This window comes from Cyanistes caeruleus, chromosome 6 (genome assembly GCF_971803275.1).
Source record: "Cyanistes caeruleus chromosome 6, bCyaCae1.hap1.1, whole genome shotgun sequence".
NCBI lineage: Eukaryota > Metazoa > Chordata > Aves > Passeriformes > Paridae > Cyanistes > Cyanistes caeruleus.
Window position 1 is genome coordinate 62,032,275 of NC_141706.1, and position 19,635 is coordinate 62,051,909.

Consider the following 19,635-nt stretch of genomic DNA (forward strand, 5'->3'; position numbering starts at 1 on the left):
TGAAGTTACATTATTCATTTACTCACACAGGTGACTAAGTACTGGGAATTACACTGTCAGAACTTGAACCTTTGAAGTGTGACAGAACTTCTGAGCTTGCTTTAACAAAGCACATATAACCCTGTGCAGAGCTGCTCTTGGTTCAGAGGACTGAGTAAATATCCCCACCATTTCTGCCTCTGGGTTGAAGAAAGGGTGAGGGTAACTGAGCAGGAGGTGGGAAATGATGTTCTGCCCTGATGTCAGTCCTTCACAGGACATTTTACTCACAGCCCCATCTCCACCCCCTGAACTTGCAGATGTTGAGCAACTTACCTCTTCATTGATGAATTTCCATTCCTGCTTTAGCTCTTCACAGGTAATTTCCAGCCCTTTGGCTGCCTCAAGCAAACCCAGCCAGTTTTCCCACAGCACTTTGACAATCCTGCCCAGAGCCCTGTCACTTCCTCTGCATAACCTCAGCATCTCTCCAGAGATCTGCCTCAGCTTCATGAGATCCTCTTCAGCAGAGTCAATGCTAGAGACTAAAATCTTACAGGAGAAACAAACACATCAATTAATAAAATGCTACAGTCAGGAGTATTAATGAAGTATTCAGTAACATGATTAGGATCCTCTATGAAAATGGCAATCACTCCACTGAGTTGGTAAAATATGATTTTACCCTCATAATGAGGGAGTTCTGTTGGCTAAGAATGTAGAGAAAGATGGAGTAAATAAAATAAGCAGTAAGATATACTCATTTCACGTGGTCTATTATACCTGGCCTTTTAACAAGTATATAAATATATTAATATATTCTGTGGTTTTACATATACATAAATATAGGATAAAGAATTCCACTTATTTCTACTATGTTATTACATGGTATACATAGCTGAAGTAGTTTTGCATGAGCTTTTCAAGTTCTTCAGAGTGTTTCTTACCTTGCTTTCTTCCAAATGCTCCAAAGCTTCCTTATAAGACAATGGAATCCTAGACAGAGACTGTCTAAGCATCTTTTCTAGTTTCTTAAGATTATCACACACTTTATCTTTGGTTTCTGTGTAGCTTTTGTTTTTTTCAAAATATCTGCATGAAACAATGAATGGATCAATTAAAATTTGCTGTTGCTGCTGCTCTCTCCAACCATAATGCCCAACAGAATAAAAATGCTAAAAAAACCTTATGAACTTCTACTCCTGACTGTTCTGCAAGTTATTGTCAATTAGCATTTTTTTAACACTTCAGGTTTGATACCTGAGATACTGATCAGTGGATCATGATCAAGCAGTTTAAAAATCCTACACTCTCTCTCCCAAACCTTTTCTATACCTGCATCTGATGGCCCTCCAGGTTTCTTCTGTACCTAAAGGAAAGAAACTACATCCTGTGCCTTATTTGGGCTTCACTTTCCCAAGCCATTGGAACAGCCTATGGAAGACATGAATTAGGAACCCTCTGAAAACTATTCTAGCCTCCACCAGCACTGAACTGGAGACTAGAAATGTGCTTTCTTCTGGTTCTGGCACCCTATGACCCTCACTCAAGCCCCACATCTGGGAATATACAAGGAATTACTGCACTGTAAATCAGTAGCAATATGGTTATTGTCTGGCAATTTTCCTTCCTTAACAATCACACCTGAGGACAAAAGGAATGCTTATTCCTTCTTTCTGCTGGAATTTCTGAATACCTGGATTTCTATCAGAGCAGAAACAGCACTGGATTTATTTTTGGTCAAGCTTCTCACAATAAGGAACAAGATCTATGAAGATCTCTTAAACCCACCTTTGTTCATCAGCTTCCTTTCTTTGAGCCTTCTTCCTTAATGCCAAACTCTTCTCCACTAGATCTCTTAAAGCATTTTCCAGACATACTTTGTCTTCTGGCTTCACTAGGTTTTTCAGCTTGGAGTGCAGGTTTTCTAGGTCAGCCTTTGCAGAGTTGAACTCTTCCTCTTTCCAGTGTGGAGTCTGACAGATCTCCACCGAGCTACAGAGCTCTGCTGCAGCCTGGGCTGGAGCTTCACAGTCCTCGAGCAACCTGGCAGCCCTCTGAAGGGCCTTGGTATAGAGCTCACCAGCCCTACATGCCTCCTCCAGGGCATTCTGAAAGCATTAAAAAGAGAAAGGAGCAATAAAATAAAGCTGCTGTGCTCCTCTGGATCACCACATGGCCTTAGAATTTCACACTTGGCTGTCTTTGAGACCAATGCTCCCAGAACTGGCCAGAGAAGATGTGGGAAGACATTTAGCAAACACATTTGGTTTTTATGTAGTCACAGAGCAGTGCTGTAACCCATGTATTTATTGCCCTCATATTGCCCTTATGTTCACCATTCCTGATAACATTGGTTTGACCTGTTCTTTAATCCTCCTCATCATTCCCAGCTGGTAGTAACAGTAGAAATAAGGTGCTTGAATTTTTTCATCATTGTCACTATTGAAAATGTTGCCTATAATCACAAAATGACTGCACCCAGTCTCTCTTCAGCTGAGTATTTCAACAGAGCATTTTCCTTCCTCCTCTTTACCATTCTTTTCTTGTGCTAATCCCCACTGATTAATTATAAACAAACTTAACACAATTTTATTTTTATCTTTATCTTTAGTTTCTGTCATGATTCCCACCCTATCCACCAATGCAGAGATGACCACATGCCAATTCAGCTGTTAGAATAATTGTGAATGTGAGTCATGAAAATAAAAATGCCACAGTCACAGACACCTAATCTTATTGTTGGGGAAAGGCATATGTCAATACTTCATTTTCATTAAATATACTTACAACACGGGCAGCGATGTCTGCCTTCAGTTGTGCTTCATGGCCTTGCAGTGTCTCTACTTCTGCAGCAGCAGCAGGAGATTTTTCTTCTTCTTTTTCCCTCTCTTTCTCCATGATACATTTAAGAGCAGAAAACTTTCCTTCCATCATATTCTGAATTGCTTCCCATCGCAGCTTTTCATCCTGCATTGTATTGAGGTCTATCACAAGTGGCTGCTGGAGCTCTAATTGAATATGCTTTATGATGTGGCATATATTTTCTACTTCATTTTGGCTACCTTCCTTGTTTACACTTTGTAGCCCAGAGACCAAGTTCTGAAGAAACTCTTTTAATTCCTCAACATTTTTCTCCAGGCTCTTTATTTCTTTCCTCTTAGATTCTTTGAATGATGTATCAAAGATCTCATTTTTGTTAATTTGATTTGCTGCCTCCTGGGTTAAGTACAAGATTTGTTGAACTGCCTGCAATAGAATCTGTGCAGATATGACATTCTCAGCAGAAGAGCTGGAGCTATCATTTAGGATATTAGCTTCTTTTCTTACACTGGATGTCACAGTTTGGATTTCATTTAGCAATCCTTGAATCTTATCCCATTCCCTAACAATATTTTCCAAGTGTATTATTTTCCCTTTAATTTTATTTTTAATTTTACAAAATTTAGTTTGCAATTCATCCAGCTGCAGTGAGTCCCATTTCAGACCTACACATTCAAATATTTCCTGGTACTTCATTACTTGTGACAAATTTGACTGAAAAGCAAACACTTTTTCTTTCAGTGCTTTGCATTTGTCCTTCAGTCCCTGCTTGGCACCTACTAATTCATCATCTTTCAGGTTCATTTCACCATCCTGTAGATCATCAAGATCCTGCTGCAATGAAGCTATTCCTTCAGCAAACTCTCTGGAGACAGCTGCCTTTTGTTCTACTTCATGAAGTTTACTTTGAATTTGCCTTTGTGTCTTCCTTGCCCCATTCTTCAGACTTCTTAACTGATCACTCAAGAACAGCTGTTCAGACAGGCTCAGCTGCCCAGCTGTGACCTGACTCTCTTTATGGTAGGATGAGATAAGCCCCTCTATTTCCTGTATGTCCTTCAGCATCTCCTTTAGAATGGCTTGTTGGCCTTCCAGCTCTGAGCATGTGCTGGTTTGCTGTGGGTCAGGCCTGGCCATCAGCTCGGCTTTGCAAAGCTGAGAGTGAACTTTGTCTATTTCTGCAGTGAGTCTTTGCCTCTCCTCCAGCTGGAGCTCCAAGTGCTGCAACCTTTGAGCAGATTTTAAAACAAGAGCCTTGTATGAATTCTTCAGTGTTTGTAAAAGGAAGGTCATATCAGAGACCTCCTCTGGCTCCAAGCTGGGAAGGACGTGCTGGAGCCCATAATCCAGGGATACAATCACAGGTTCTCTGTTTAGGATATCTGTGTTCATAAGCTGACAATTTCTGATCTGTGATTTGACATCACTGGGGAAAAGTGCTGCTTTCTGATCAAGGTGAGACAGTGAATCTTTGACCCAGGAAATATTTTCTTTAAGCCTCTTCATCATTTCATGTTTCATGAGAGCAGGACCAGTGGTCTGAGTATCCTCTTGAGGAGTTTGTTGTGCTGATAATGCTTCCAGTTTGCTCTGCAAATCCTGTATGGAGTTCTCCAAAGCAACCTTCTCTTGATCACTCCAAATTCTTTTCATCTGCAGCTCAATCCTTCTTTTTAATAGAGAAAGACCATGTTTAATGTCCTGTAGCTCTGTGGTCCAAATTAGAGGGTCTTTGGCTTTTCCTGCAGCTGAGGAATGTAACTCTGCTTGTAAATATTGTTCTTGTATCAGCCTCTGAATATCCCGTGCTTTATTCATAAGCAGGTGAAATTCATCGATTTCTGCCACAACCTGATCATGTTTCTTTTGCACTGCTTGTTCCATGTGCTGCCACCAGTGCTCCAGCTGCCTCATTTGGCTCTCTGTCAACACTTTATCCATGCATGTCAAATGCTGAGATAAAACTTCTTGCTGACTTTGCAACTTGTTTAAGACATCTCTTTCTTTTCGTAAGGACTCTATGCATGCCTTAATTTTCTCCAACAGAACTGTGTTGTTCATAGGCCCCCTGCCAAAAAACATGCATAGTGTTTAAAAATAATCAATTCTCCTTATACCCAGATTTTTAAAAACAAATTTCACTGTTTAGAGCACAATTCACTAACTTTATTCGCTTAATCATACGCATCTCTCAGTGTTCTTTTGGGAATTCCCTAACCACCCTTACAGAATTATTTCTTGCTCATCTGTAAAGCAGTCATTATTCATTGATATCTGTGCAAAAATGATACATTCTACTGTATATTCTCTAAAATTGCAGTGTCTACTAACATAGAATGTAGCCCTCACTTTACAGTAATTTCTGGTTGACAGTGAAGATAAAACTTGGTTATAAAAAAATTGAGACATTTCCATTCACACAAGGTAAACACTTCCAAATGAATCTACTCCTCTTTTATTTCCAGGAATATTTTAAAATGCCCATCTAAAATGCATTTAGCAGACAGATTTTTATTACATTTTGTAAATTTATTTGCTGTAAATTAACAACTTCATAAATTTTAAATGTTTTCAAATGATATTGGTACATTACCATGACAAACTAGTTTTGTGTTTTGAAGTCTAATTCACAAAACACAGTAATTTTTTTTGTGCATTGGTTACCTCTGATTTGGTAACATAGACCTACTTTTTGCCACTAAATTTTTCCTATCAAGTAAGTTTAGTTTTCAGAATAAAGAGATATTTCATTCAGAAGAAAACCTGGAATTAACAAGGTGTTAAAGAAAAATGACTATTTCTTATCTGCCACATTTTAAAAGAAATATTTTAAGATGGATTTTTTATAGGTTTTTGCCCAGCAACTACTTCTTTGTTTTGCCTAAGGAATAAAGAGAGTAGATGTTGTTTAAGGATTGCAGAGAGCCACCAGAAATTCTTCTGCTTAACTCTGTTCACAAACTTACAAAGTTCTAAGACTTCTCTTGAAGTGGATGTAACTCCATATTCTTGACTGAGCATTACTGAAGCATGTCACGAAATTCAGTGTAAAACCATATTTGTTCTGCAACCTCTTAACCAAACCCCTCCACTATACTTACATTTTTATGTTATCTTTTTCTGTTGACAAATTTTTCATGGAGGACTGTGCAGCAGCAAGATTTTTCTGGTATTCATTAATTAAACAGCACTGTTGCTGCTTCACTGCTTTAACAGCTTCCAGTTCCTGGAGCAGCCTGTCCCAGCAGGGCACCACAGCCTCCGTGGCTTGCAGCTCTGCTCTGTTTGATCCTGTTCCACTGGGAATTGGTTCTTCACTATGGCACAGAGACTTTGCTTTCCACGTTTCCAGCTCAGTTTTTAAGTTCTACAATCAAGCCCACCACAGAGAGAGAGGGGATTAAAGGATGACCTTAAAGACTCTCAGCTTTCACCATGAAATACAGCTAAATGCTGATTCACCTACAAGCATATTCCTGCTCATCCACAAAAGCAAAGGAGCACATCATGGAAGCAATCTTAGGTGTATCTCTGCCCTCTGGAAGAGCAGTACAAACTATGGGATTTACTTGGATATGCATCAAGGCATGGTGTTTGCAGACAAACTGACTAATTGTGCAGTTAAAACTCAGATAAGGCTATGGGCAACAATTTTGGTTTGCCCAAAAGTGAATCACCATTCTGCAATGTATCACTACATTAAAAATCAGGAATGGCTTTGCAGTTTCCATACCTCCAGCTCTTTTAGTTGCTCATTTATAAGCACCATATCCAGTTCAGCCACTTCATTTTTCAGCTCATTGACCTTTTGTTCCTCTTCAAAATATTCATTGTTTACTTGCACTCTGGGAAACAGTTCCTTCTGGACAACCACTTCTGCACCTGTGTCCTACAACACAAAACAAGATCCTTATTTCTGAAGGGTCTAAACCAGTAAGTTTTCTGACTGCAGCACTTTGCTTCACGTGTTTAAGCCATGCTGGGGTTGTTAAATCCTGCTGTGGCTTCCCCCACAGCCTCTGTGGATCAACCAGGACCCAGAAACTGGAAGCTACATCCCTGTCTCCCACCCCTACAGTCAGGGCAGCTCATGGATGAAGCAGCTTGGCTGTGACACAAAGCCCCAGCTGCCACTGTCACAGGTGCTATCCAAAATCTGGGATAAGATGAGAGCAGTAGGGAGTCACATCTCAATCAGGGTTGGGAGGGATTAGAAGGCTCCAGAGCCAGTTCCTGCCACTGCCTCTGATTCCCATGACAGATGGACAAGTCACTTGGGCTGGGACCAAGGTTTAACATCACCTTCAGCTATTGCAGACAGCAATAAATGAAGAAATATATAAAGAAAGCGTAAATATAAAGTCAAAGGCTAGAGTTGGATCACGTGATTATCCCTTAAAAATCTTTCTGCATTTCCCTTCTCCCTCTACCTGTCCATAACTGGTGATCTGCGTAAAATTTCTATGAGTGACTGCATACAAATACACAGATATAACTGCAGTGTGAGATTCTCCATGGTACTAACATCTAAAATCAACAACAGTAAAAAAATTCTTGTCTGATAAACTTCACGTATTGCTACTTTAGACACTGTTTTACTAGAAGCAGCCAGCTATCCCTGCAGCCATGTATCACTTGTAAGCTGTCGCTGTCATCTGTCCCTCTGTGGGTCATGAGCTATGCCAAATACACCTGCCTTCAAGTGTGGGAAACATATTATCAGAGAAGAACAGTTCTCTTCAGCTGAACTCCAGGTTATTTTCAGTCAAAACTGAAGAGGCCACTCATGAAGCAGTCAGTTGGTAAAATTTTCAATTTCTCTGTGTACATATCCAAAACAGTTGTATCAATTCAGACATGAGATTTAATCTCAAGAGACTCTGGAGTGCCATAGAACTGAAGTAAGCATTAAAACTCAGCTAAGCTATCACACAGAAAGGAGGAAATCCACTTCACCAGATTGAAATATCAGCACATCAAAAGACACAGAAGTGTCCTGACTTTTAGAAAAACCTTGCTGTGTACTTGTTCTGCTTGTTTGTGTGATGTTCTCATTGCACCTCAAATTCTGTGTCCAGTTTCAGGCCCCTCGCTACATGAAAAACCTCGAGGTGCTGGAATGTGTCCAGAGAAGGGCAATGGAGCTGGGAAGGGTCTGGAGCACCAGTCTGGAGTTGTTTAGCCTGGAGAAAAGGAGGCTCAGAGGAGACCTTATCACTCTTTACAACTCCCTGACACAAGGGTGTAGCCAGGTGGGGTTGGTCTTTTTTGCCGTGTAACAAGTAACAGAACAGGAGGAAACCACCTCAAGCTCTGCCAGTGGAGAATTAGATTGGATTTTAGGAAAGATTCCTTCAACAAAGGGGTGGTCAGGTACTGGAACAGGCTGCCCAGGGCAGTGGTGGGTCACCATCCCTGGAGGGATTTAAAAGAGTATACCTGTGGCACTTGGTGACATGGTTTAGTGCTGAGCTTGGTAGTGCTGGGTAAATGGACATGATGGCCCTAAAAGTCTTTTTCTACCTAAACAAGTCTATGATGTTTGCATTGCTCCTTAAATGCTTTTCAATAGTACCCAGAATGACCTCTCTAATTCTTCCAGGAACTGATGTTAGCCTAACAAGTCTGTAGTTTACCAAATCTTCCCTCACACCCTTTTTGTAAATCAAAATAACACAACTAGCTTCCATTCAGCAGGGGCTTCTTCAAAGTCCCAAGACCCTTGGGAGATTTTGATGGTTTTCCAGGGAGAGCAGATGTGCAAGTGCCAGGTAAGACCTGCCCATGGACAGGCCCTGTGTGGCCCTGCCCATAGATTCACCATGAAGATGAGATATAGCTCTACCTTCAATTTAAGAATGTGGTGTCTGAGATCAGCTCTCACAGGGCACTTGTGATATAACTCCTCTACTCTTAAAGAAGAGTAGAATTAGTAAAGTCACTGAGTAATGTAACTTTTCATTTATTCAGCTTGAATCCTTTCTCCTTTCTCTATTTCATTTATTTTCTTATGCTGGATCACCCCTGGATTTCAGTTTTCTTATGGCAAAACTATCATAACTGACTGTAATAACGTGGAAAGTTTGTACTGATGGACAGTTTAAACATAAACGTCTAAATATCATAAAGACTGATTAAGATGGCTCTAAAAACTAGAGTGAATTCTTTTTTCAACAGAACCACTTAAAATTATGATGTGGCAAGAACTTTGGATTAAGTTCAGAATTATCATGGACATAAATAAGAACTATCCACAATGGTCTTGATTTTGATGTGATTAATTGTCTCTGCTTTTAAAACACCTTCAGCTGAGACCCATGTGGAAACAAAAACTGAACAACTGGCACATTTCACTTGAACTAACAGACTGTGGTTACCTCATGTGCAGGAGCTGGGGGATTCGACCCCAGACCATCTTTCTCAGCTGCTGCAGATTCCAGAACTTGACCTTTCTGGCACAGCTTCTGTTGAACCTGCCCCCCATCTTCTCTATATGACTGATTCTCTACATCACTAGGTTCCTCCTTTTGGTGTAAGAAAAACAAAAGAAACCAGTAATCAGAAAGCTCTAATCAAACCTGCTGAGTAGTAATTACAGTGCTTGAGAAAGCTATGAAGCCCATAATTATAGGTAGATGAGGAAAACCGTAATTACAGCTCATAATTTACTGTGAGCAAGGTTATGGCAAAGGAAACCACTTACAAGAAGCAGTGCTGTAATTTTGTTATAAATTTTTAGAATAAATTGCAAGTGTTCTGACCTACACTGTTCATATTTCATTATTCTAAGCAGGGACTTTGAATTGTGTTCTCCTGGACACAGTTTTCAATGCATTTTTTAAAGATTTAGCTTTTTCCTGAGGACTTGTATGGTAGACAGAGTGTATCTGGTTTGACACCCAGGCAGGAGAGTCCTGTGGGTAACCTGGAGGTTTGCTGGATGTAGGTTTCAGTATCTCACAGAGTTTGCTAAAACTCTGTCAAAATTCCCCTTGTGCCAGGGTGCACCACACAGGGCACACATCTCAAATGCAACCTCACACATGCAAAGAAAATATCTAAATAAGGCATCTATATAAATGAAAGCAAGTCAAGCACAATAACAGTATTCAGGCAAAATGGTCAGGAGATTTCACAATACATCCAGGTGACTTGGAATGCAATAATACCCCTTGGAATGATCTTCAGCTAACCACTAAAGAAAAAAGCCTCCCTCTACACTAATTTTATATGTACAGTAAAGAATTAAACAAGTTACCATGTACTACGTATCACATCAGACAAAAGTAGCTCAGTGTAAACTTGAGGATTTTCTCACTCATTTTGTAGTAGTATCATCCCCCCTGCAACTAAACTGGATACATACACCCTCAATTTTGACCCCTCTGGTGTAATCTCATGTCCAGTTACCTGTGCTGGATGGGTTTTCTCCCTAGATTGATCACCTTCAATAGCAACACCATCCTGATGTCTTTCCAGTTCTGCTTTACCACCCAGAACTGCACTGTCCAGAACATCCTCTTGGGTCCTGTCAGGTTTATCCATATCTGGGCTCTCCTTATCAGTCTCTCCCTGATTTGAAAAATGAAAAATGTTTACAATCAGTAAAAGTCATAGTACAAAATTTGCTAAGAAACTTCCCACTCCACAATCTGTCTACTCTATCTTCATTTTAGCTTAATGAATGAAGGAAAAGGCTGAGGTAACCCTAACCCAGAGAGCTGGAATCCCCTGCTTAAATCAGTTTGCCATATTGGGATCTTACCCACTCTCAAGCAGTTTCAGGACAGGGTTAACAGGAATAAGTGCTCACAAAATTTTTTAAAATGGTTATAGAAGTTTCTGATTAGACACATTTGATAACTATTGATTTTGCACCTTGTCCAGAAATCCTAGTATGGACGTTTTCCACTGTGATATTTTGATGGTCATCTCTCCCAGGTACTCTTATCCATGGTCAGGTCAATGAGTACCCCAAATCATTCCCTCAGCCTTGCACACATTTACATTTTTACAAGTAATTTACAGCATCAGTGTCCTGAGGTCCCATAAAAATCAGCAGTTCCAGGTTAGAGACCTTTCATTACCTGCAGTGATGAAACCTGTTGAATTCCCAGCCCTGGCAGTGTGTAAGGCCAGGCTGGGTGGGGCTCAGGACAACCTGGCCTAGTGGAAGGTGTCCCTGCCCATGCAGGGGGTTGGAACTGGATGAACTTTAACACCCTTTCCAAATCAAACCGTTTAGTGATAGATTTTATGAAATCACAGGTAGGTGGTGCATTTTGCATCATGGACAAAGTGGGTCCAAGCCCTGGGGGTTTGCAGACACCATCACTTTCATCTCTTGCACACTTCACAAGAGCAAGGCTGAGGGGATGGTTTGATGAAAACATAATTTATCATTCCTTTCATCAGATAAGGAAAACATGCCTCCATAAAATGAGAGATTTTAAGGAATTACATATGGATTTCTAATGAACATACACATATACACTGACTTATACTGAAACACATTTGTCAGGTACCTGAATAGCCTGCCCCAATCTCTCCTTGCTGTGATGGATGTCCTGTAATGGGCTGTCTGACAATACACTGCTTTCCTCCAAAACTGGAGCATTGTCTTTCTCAGACATATTTCCATTTACATCTTGACCCTAAGAGAAATGATAGAAAAGAAAATCTGTTTGTGTTACCATAATCATTGTATTTTAACATGAATCTCTGAATGGTAAAAATTATTCTCTCTGAAAACAAACAGGACAAATACTCTGCTGCAGCTCTAAACAAGTCTCATTGGTTTAAGAGAAGCTCTCAACTCTTAGGCAGAGGTGCATCTGCAGATTTCCCATCTCTACACCTTCTCCCTGTCCTGAGCAAGGATACCTGCTCTAGTAAGTGGCAAGAGAAAGCAACATGCATTTAAATGGAATTGTATTTAAATGGAAAATTGTTGTTTTAAGTATGTTATTGGCTTGTTAAAGACTTCCTGTAACAAGTTATGAGAGTTCCTTCCAGTTCTTTGATTTATACACTTGTATTTATAGGAGGCTTAATTTCAGTGAAATTAAGGATGCAATACACATGAGACATTTGAGATGTCTCTTTAGCCAGCTTCCCATTGTTGTTACTGTCAACAAATAAACTCACATCACTCATTTCCAAAGGCTTTTTCAGCTCCACTGCTGTGGGGGCCTCCCTTCCAGAGATTTGAGTATCAGAAGTGATCTGTGTCTCTCTCTTCAGCACGGTATCTGCCTTATCTTCCTTTTGTGTTTCATTATCAAACTCATCTTTTAACTCAAGGGCTTCACTGAAAATGTTTTCCTTCTTTTGCTTGACATTTTCAAGTCTTTCTTCCAGATTTTTGTGTTCACTTTGAAGTGTTTCAATCTCATCCTTAATAAAATCCTGTTCTGGTGAAGAGGTGTTTTGTTTAACAGTTTCTGTTAAAACCAAACTTTTCTTTACAGAGTCTTCACATCGGCTAAGTGGTCCCTGTTGTTCCTTTAAACACGAAGAAAACATTTTATTTGAAAAGTGTCTTCACTCAGTATACCTAATGACAAGATCTAAGTCAGCCTCTAAATCATAAATACTTGTTTTGAACAACAAACTGTGTTGAAAGGTACATGCAGACCTATTTCCTGCAGAAAGTCAATTGCCAGTAATTTTGTCAGCCATTTTTATGCACAGAGAACACCTGAAAGCGTTACGGTGATAAAATAATCCCATTGCACACTGGGATGATGATCCTTCCAAGCTCTGAACAGCTAATTCCCCCCTCGCCTCCTCTCCTATTCCTTTTTCCTTCTTAGAGGTACAGCAAGTTCTGCAGGACAGGGAATTGCAGTTATCCATATCTGAGCTATGATTCCAGCTTACAGCAACTCTGTGCTCACAGCTACAAGACTCACTTCCATTCTGCCAAAAAGCAAAAGAATGCCTACTTCTACATGAAGGACGCTTCTTAAAAATGAACTTGGCTTACTGACTTTTTTAAAAAAATGTTTCTGGCTAAATTAAGGACACTTACTAATACGAAATTTAATCAAATCTTTCCTCATTATGCCCCAAGAGGACAAAACCAAAATCCTAAACAACCAAACTGAAGAATCCTGCATGCTTGAGCTAGGACAATTCTTCCTGAACCTCCTGTTCAGCCAAGGTCCCCCCAAGTTCATTAAGAGTGGTTTGAATCCTACAATTATCTTGATAAAGGAACATTACACACTTTTTATTCTAGAAAGGTTTCATAGCTTTTCGGTTTGACACCATGAGCAGATCTCATTTACAAATGTGATGGTCTCCAAGATGCAGAAATTGCAACATACCTGTGATTTCAACTGATTTTGCTCAGCTGATGGTTGTTCTGTTGCTGGACCATCACACTCAGACAGCTTCTGAGAGACAGTTTTCAGCTCAGTGCTCAGGCCTGTTACTGTATCCTGAACCTGCTGGTGCTCTTGAACAGGGCTTTCCCATGTCTGCATGATGTTGAGAAACCAAGAAGTTTCTAGATTAGCTCACCATTATCTCTAACAATCATCCACAGACTGTTACAGCTTTTCCAGGACCTCACCAGCACAATGAACTTGCTTGTTTCCCATAAAATATCTGGCTAACCACAGGATGAACACAAAACCATTTTGCTCTCTTCCCAGCACATTATGGACTCCCATCATGAACAAAATTTTTATGAATAGCAGGAACCAGAAGGGTTAACATATCATAGAAATGTACTTGTAAAAAGGATGTTTTCTCTTGAAATGGATGAAACATTAGAGACAGAATGCCACACAGTACAAATGCAATTTGTACTACACTGGGTGAAACCAAGAACAAGCAAGATGCTGGAAAAGAACCTTTCACATGTTTTCCAAATTCATCCTTCCAAAAGGAAGAAAACCTACTGTGGATTGAAGAATGTAAGAGCAAATGCTCCATATTACAGCTATCCAAATCTGTTTATACAGGCACAAAATGTTCTTCACGCTTACTTTGGTCTCAGTTGTTTCAGTATTTATCCCTCAGAGAGAGAGGGGGATATATTCCCTGCCCTTTTTCAGAGGAACTTCCTCCACTCCCAGCTTTACCCATAACCTTCCCACCTGAATGACACCACATCTGAGCAGTGAGAAGTGCAACCAACAGCAAAGGACAGAGAGAGTGAAGGTCCCAACCTGGAGCTGGCTGAGCAGATTTTCATGTTGGTGTTTTAATTCTGACCATTCTGCCTCTGTGAAGCAGGGATCGACAGTGTGGCCCTGTAGATGCTCCTTCTGGCTTTTCAATTTGCTAAACTGGGAAGTCAAGGCTTCTGTTTTCTGCAGGAGGTCAGCATAGTTTGCCAGCTGAGCTTGCTTCTCCTCCAAACCAGGCTGAAGGGCAAAAATCTCCTTTTGCTGTTTCTCCAGTTCCATTAGAGCCTGTTTCAGATCTTCTTTGCTTTGGTCATACTGCTCCCTGTTACACTGAAGTTGCTCTTGAGGGCTAAGGAAAAAATGCTGTGTTTAATAGTGTTAAAAAAACAGATGTATTGATTACCTAGAAAATGTCAAAGTGTGAAAAAGTCAACCATTAGAATGAACTTGAGTGTACCGAATACTTTTTTCTTCATATCTTAAATTACTGATCAGAATGGAATATTCAAGGGGATGAAAAACACTGGTTACTGCAGATGAACTGGATCTAAATGCAGGATGAATGACTAACCCTCTTAAACCTTAACCTATAAACCCACAGTTTCCAACATCTGAGATGAGATGCTTATTGCTCAGTATTCTTCTGCTTTTCACTGCAGTAGAAATTCTGTTCAAAAAATTACAATATGGTTATGAGTCTGCTTTCCTTGACTTCCCATGACAGCCTCCTGAAAGGGAATGTTCTGTGGAAGACACACATCACATTTAGTTGGGCGGGGGAGTGTTTTAGAGATACAGACAACAAAGGCAGCATTTACAATATGGGGCACATCAGTACAATCCAGTGATTACTTTCCTGACCTTTACACTGAATTTCTCTTTGTGTGCTTTATAAGCATGCATGCTGATCTGCTGCAGGTGAACAGGTTGCATTTGTCCACAGGAAGCATGCAATGAGACAGAAGTAACATTTGTATGTTCACATTTAGTGATGAAGCTCAGATATCTTCCAGATGGAACTTAAATGCCAACATTCAAAAATATGATTCCACACAAACAAATCCAAATAGATAGTCTGGATATAATTCTGTAAAGTACAGCAGGATAATTGAGGACAAAGGCAAAGCTTCATTGTTTTGGGTTCTGCCCCTCAACATTCATATTTTTTGGCAAATAAGTGAAGTGCTCTTGCATCAAGTTCCCTGTTCCAGCTTCTCACTGCTGTTGTTCCTGTGGTACATCTGCTGTCCACAAACCTGATCCTGCAAGGTCCTGAGCATCTCTTCAGACATGCAAAGCACCTTCTCTCCTATCTATAACAGTGTGAAGAGGATGCTCTGCATTCTGCTGTGCTGGATCCAATGCTCCATCTTCCTGAGTGCCTCTTGTGCTGTTTTTACTGAGACCTTGATAATAACAGGAGGAAAGAGAAGATTCTCTGGCTATTCATGGCCACACCAGAAAGGATCTCTGGCTATTCCCCACCTGACCATTCAGGCCAAGCTGTGACTTGCCCCTCCACAACTCTGCAGAAATACAACAACTTATGTGGGTATCTCATTCTGCTCCCAAAGAACAGAAAATGAATGGAACAGATGCAGGAAGAAGAGAAAAAAGTCAATATACCAACTGCTTCTGGGCAAATTCTACCTTACCTGCTAAATTCAGTGGCCATCTGACAGATGTTTTCCCACTTTTTCTGGAGCTCAGAAATAGTCTGCTGAACCTCTGGCTTCTTATTTTCCTCATTTCTCAATATAGTTTCTCCTAGAGCCACCATGCTCTGTATTTTGGCCTCACCTTCATCTCTGAGATTTGTGATTTCCTGTATTAAACAAGAAGCAGAAGCAGTGCATACACAATTATTTTTGGTTACAAAATGGAAGGTATTACCATTACTCTTTTCATACTTTTCACACTGCTGTTCAAGACAACAGAAGTCTTCTGATATATTACATAGCTGACACATATAGATCATCTAATTTTCAAAGTCTGGGACAATTAAGCTAATTTATTCATTATTCTCTATAAAGAAGACCCATATTGTGCTGACAAATTAAAAAAAATGCTAAAATGACAAAATTATAGCCCATGAGCAGTAACAGTATCTTTCAGGTGGTACTGACTCATCAAGCATTAGCTTGAGGTGGAATGTGAAAAAGGAATATATTTAACACAATACCTTTATCTGAATAATGCTTTCATCTGATGGCAACTCACTTCCTTGTGAACTCATTTTATTGAGAGCCTCCTCAAGCTTTTTGATCCAGCAAGAAACATCCTGGGCAAGGCCTTCAAAATTCTGTCCTTCCACTGGAAGTCTCTCAGTATTCCCTGCCATTTCACTGACACGTGTTATCAGTGCATGGTACCTACTAATAAGATTACTGGCCTCAGAAAGGGTTTCATATTCTGCCAGCCCAGCCTCCCTCAAGGAATTTGATAGCTGAGCCAGGGAGTCAAATGGTTTCCTGAAAAATAATAAAAAAAAATTAATCAGCATCAATTTGTTGTAACAACATGGAAGAATCTTGTTTAGAAGACAGTTCTTAGAAAGAGACCAAAAAACCCAGTACCTCTGCATTAACAATGTTTTATAGACATTTTCAAGTTCTGTATCATCTTTATTAATCTCTTTCACTTTCTCCTCCTGAGCAGAGAGCCATTCTTCCAACGCCATGCTGCTTTCTTCAAGGCTAAAAGAGGTATAAAATAGAGACTCAGGTCAAAATAAGAGGCATCACATGGCTAAAAGCTGCTGGCAGCAGTGTTTTGCTGAAAAAAATAACATAAATAGAGTGTCAATCAAGAAAAATTTTGAACATACGCCTAATTTTAACTATCTCTGCTCATGTCACTGAAATTGTCCATAATTTCCACACAGGTCTGCTATGAAATTGAAAAAAAACCCCACATGGAACATACAACAAAACATTTAATTAAAATACCATCTTTTGTAAAAAGAAGGGTTGTTTGCCATTCCCTATGGCTGTTTAATAATGAATCATTTGATAACACTTGTGATTAAAATGTCAGACAAGATTAGCTCCCTACCTACTGAGCTGCTGGAGAGAGGCACCAAGCTCCTTCTCCCGTTTCTGGCATTTGGAGATCAACCTTTGTAGTTCTGCCTCTTGATCTCTCACACGACTGTTGAGGTGGTTAATGCTTGCTTTGGGCAAGTAAGGCTTCACTTTATTCAATAAAGCTTTAACCTCTTGGATGTCTCTATCTCTGCCTTCAGATGTTAGGAAGTGCTGAAAAAGAACACAAGCACAAGATGCATTTGTCATATTTGCTGTAGTGTAATAGATATTTATGTTACAAGAGCTTTTCAGCTACTGTTATATCCACCAGTATTTTTTTCCAGCAATTTCAGTGCCTGAAAAAGAATTTATGTTAATTCAGTTTGCTGACTATGACATATGTAAATGGAAAAGTTGCTGTTTGTAAAATACGGAGAAAGTAGAATTGATGACTTGTTTTCTCTTCTCTACAGTACTGTTTCACACAGAAACAGGCAAGCAGCATCCAAATCTAGCACTGACATCACTATCTCCTGCTGCTGCTTAACTGTGATTGCTTCTTGCAGATGTTGTGGCTTTTCCATCTGTTTTCTGTTCATTCTGTCTGATTTGCAGAGAAAATCTTGCTACAACAAATTAAATGCAAATTTTTTCACATGTGAGTCCATTGGGGGTCAAATTTCATGCTATTCTCTAAATATTTGACTTTCTGCAGCCTTGCTCACTGAAGTACTTGGTCAAGGTTCACTGACTTTGATTAACTACTGTCCTGTCTCTCACTTGCCCAAGTTGTCTGAACCTGAGCACTGACTTCATTTCAATTTCAATTAAATTCAGTTTTATTTTCATTGCCCTTGTTTTCCTAATACTTTAAGCTATATGAGATGTTCTTTCACCCTCCAGTTATAAAACCACTGCAAGCTGAATTCAGTCCCAAGAACAGTCTCGTGGGTAAAAAGAGCAACACTCCAAGAACAATCAGCTTTATTTATAACAATATTTTAATACTTTACCTTTAGCCTCTGTAGTCTTTCTTCCAGTATGGGTTTTGTTTCTGAGGGCTCAAAGCAGTCCTTCAGAGACAGCTGAGTGCTGCTGAACCAGTCATTAAAATTCTTGCACTGACCTGAAATAAAAAGGTACATTCCAATTTTTTTCATTAACTGCATTCTGTAAAAGAAATTCCTGTTTAACATGAAGATTTCAGACAATTTACAATTACATTTATCAGTGCTACTGTCAAAGGTTGCTTTTTACTACAGAACATGTGACTGAAAATTCTGCAGCTCTTATTTTTTTCAGCTAACATTGGTTGACAATCAACACACCTGTTCCCTGAGAAAAGTCACAGCAGTCTGGGTAAACAAGACCTGGAATAGCCTAGTAGAAACTTTTCTCATTTCCACACAGATTGATACTATTTAAAAAACATTTGAAGACATGACACTATCTTTGGGCCAAATTTCCTACCTGCATAATTCTGTGTCTGCTTAAAGCAAAGAATAAAACTATATAAACACTATTATTATTATATATAAACACTATTTATTCTTGTAACTAATTTTAAATTTTAAAAAAATCACTGGAAAAAAATCAAAACATTGGATTTCTGTATTTTTAAATGAAATACTCAGACAATTGTTCCTGAACTATGTTTTACACTTCTTTATCTTATGTTTTAAATGCAAAAATAAGAAGCCAAATACTTTGATTCAGTCTTAGTGGTTTTCTGGGATCAAAATCTGTTTTCCTGCAAATCTTTATCTTGTTCAGAACCCTGAGGCAGTTTGGGATACCAAAGTAGTTTAAAACACCCAACCAATTAACTGCATGACCTTTAAGTCATTAAAGTGGTGGTCAATGCAAACCTGTAAAGGTAAATAATTGAAATGTGTTCACTTACGATTCAAAACACCCATAAAGTGATCTTGAAGCACATGTTTCTTGTTATTAAATAAATCAGTGACACATTTAAGCTGCTTGTTTAATTCATCCACATCAGGACAATCTGTCTCTTCCTGGAGTAATGCCACAAGGTGCTCTTGCTGCAGAATTTTCTGGTGTATCTCCTAAGGTTAAAAAACAAAAAACAAAGCAGAAGTTTTAAAAAGTAAGTTTTGAAGGCCAAGCAGAAGTTCACTGTACAGTACTGCTTTAGTACAAATTAGAGTTTTGCAAAAGGGTTTAGTCCTGCCTGTCTGTCAAAATGATTTCTTAAATGGTATTGGCATTAACAAGGACATCAGTAGGTAGGTATAAGCACTAAACTCTCCTTGAGCAGTGTGTGTACACCTGTATGCACACATAGCCCCACAGAACAGATATGTGAATAGTGCCATTGTGTGCTCCAGAGCATCTAACACAAACTAGAATGCCTCAGCTGCCATTCCACCCCCTAAACTCCTTATTCTGTGTGTCAACACCACATGGGCCGAAAGGTAGCTTAGAGGGAGCTAGAGAATTAATTAAAAACTCTTATGTTTCCTCCAATGGCTGGGATTTCACTGCCCCAAACACTAGAGGTCTGACACCCACAATGCACATAATCCACTCACTGCTCCACAGGAGGTTTAAATCCTGCCAGCCTAAGCCTCCAAGCTGGAGTTTCAGCAAATATTTGGCTGAAATTGGCTACTGGGAGCTCCCCTTGTAGTCAGGATCAGGTG

At 39.6% G+C, this 19,635-nt stretch overlaps 1 protein-coding gene across 5 annotated transcripts in view; it reads right to left on the reverse strand.

Annotated features, from left to right (window-relative positions):
• SYNE2 (spectrin repeat containing nuclear envelope protein 2) overlaps positions 1-19,635 on the reverse strand; it is a 173,970-nt gene that overhangs the window by 93,788 nt on the left and 60,547 nt on the right. For all 5 annotated transcript variants that reach the window (XR_015287862.1, XM_086892510.1, XM_086892509.1 and 2 more), the window contains exons 36-53: positions 18,873-19,038; positions 17,983-18,095; positions 16,998-17,200; positions 16,520-16,639; positions 16,126-16,414; positions 15,599-15,768; positions 13,983-14,292; positions 13,134-13,286; positions 11,950-12,306; positions 11,328-11,456; positions 10,213-10,374; positions 9,180-9,326; positions 6,536-6,691; positions 5,904-6,169; positions 2,770-4,870; positions 1,771-2,090; positions 927-1,071; positions 316-531 (exon numbers count right to left, since the gene is read on the reverse strand). Coding sequence is in view for 4 of the 5 variants with exons in the window: in XM_086892510.1 (XP_086748636.1) it covers positions 316-531; positions 927-1,071; positions 1,771-2,090; positions 2,770-4,870; positions 5,904-6,169; positions 6,536-6,691; positions 9,180-9,326; positions 10,213-10,374; positions 11,328-11,456; positions 11,950-12,306; positions 13,134-13,286; positions 13,983-14,292; positions 15,599-15,768; positions 16,126-16,414; positions 16,520-16,639; positions 16,998-17,200; positions 17,983-18,095; positions 18,873-19,038 (5,523 nt within the window). In the remaining variant the exon portion in view is untranslated. The remainder of the gene's footprint in view (positions 1-315; positions 532-926; positions 1,072-1,770; positions 2,091-2,769; positions 4,871-5,903; positions 6,170-6,535; positions 6,692-9,179; positions 9,327-10,212; positions 10,375-11,327; positions 11,457-11,949; positions 12,307-13,133; positions 13,287-13,982; positions 14,293-15,598; positions 15,769-16,125; positions 16,415-16,519; positions 16,640-16,997; positions 17,201-17,982; positions 18,096-18,872; positions 19,039-19,635) is intronic.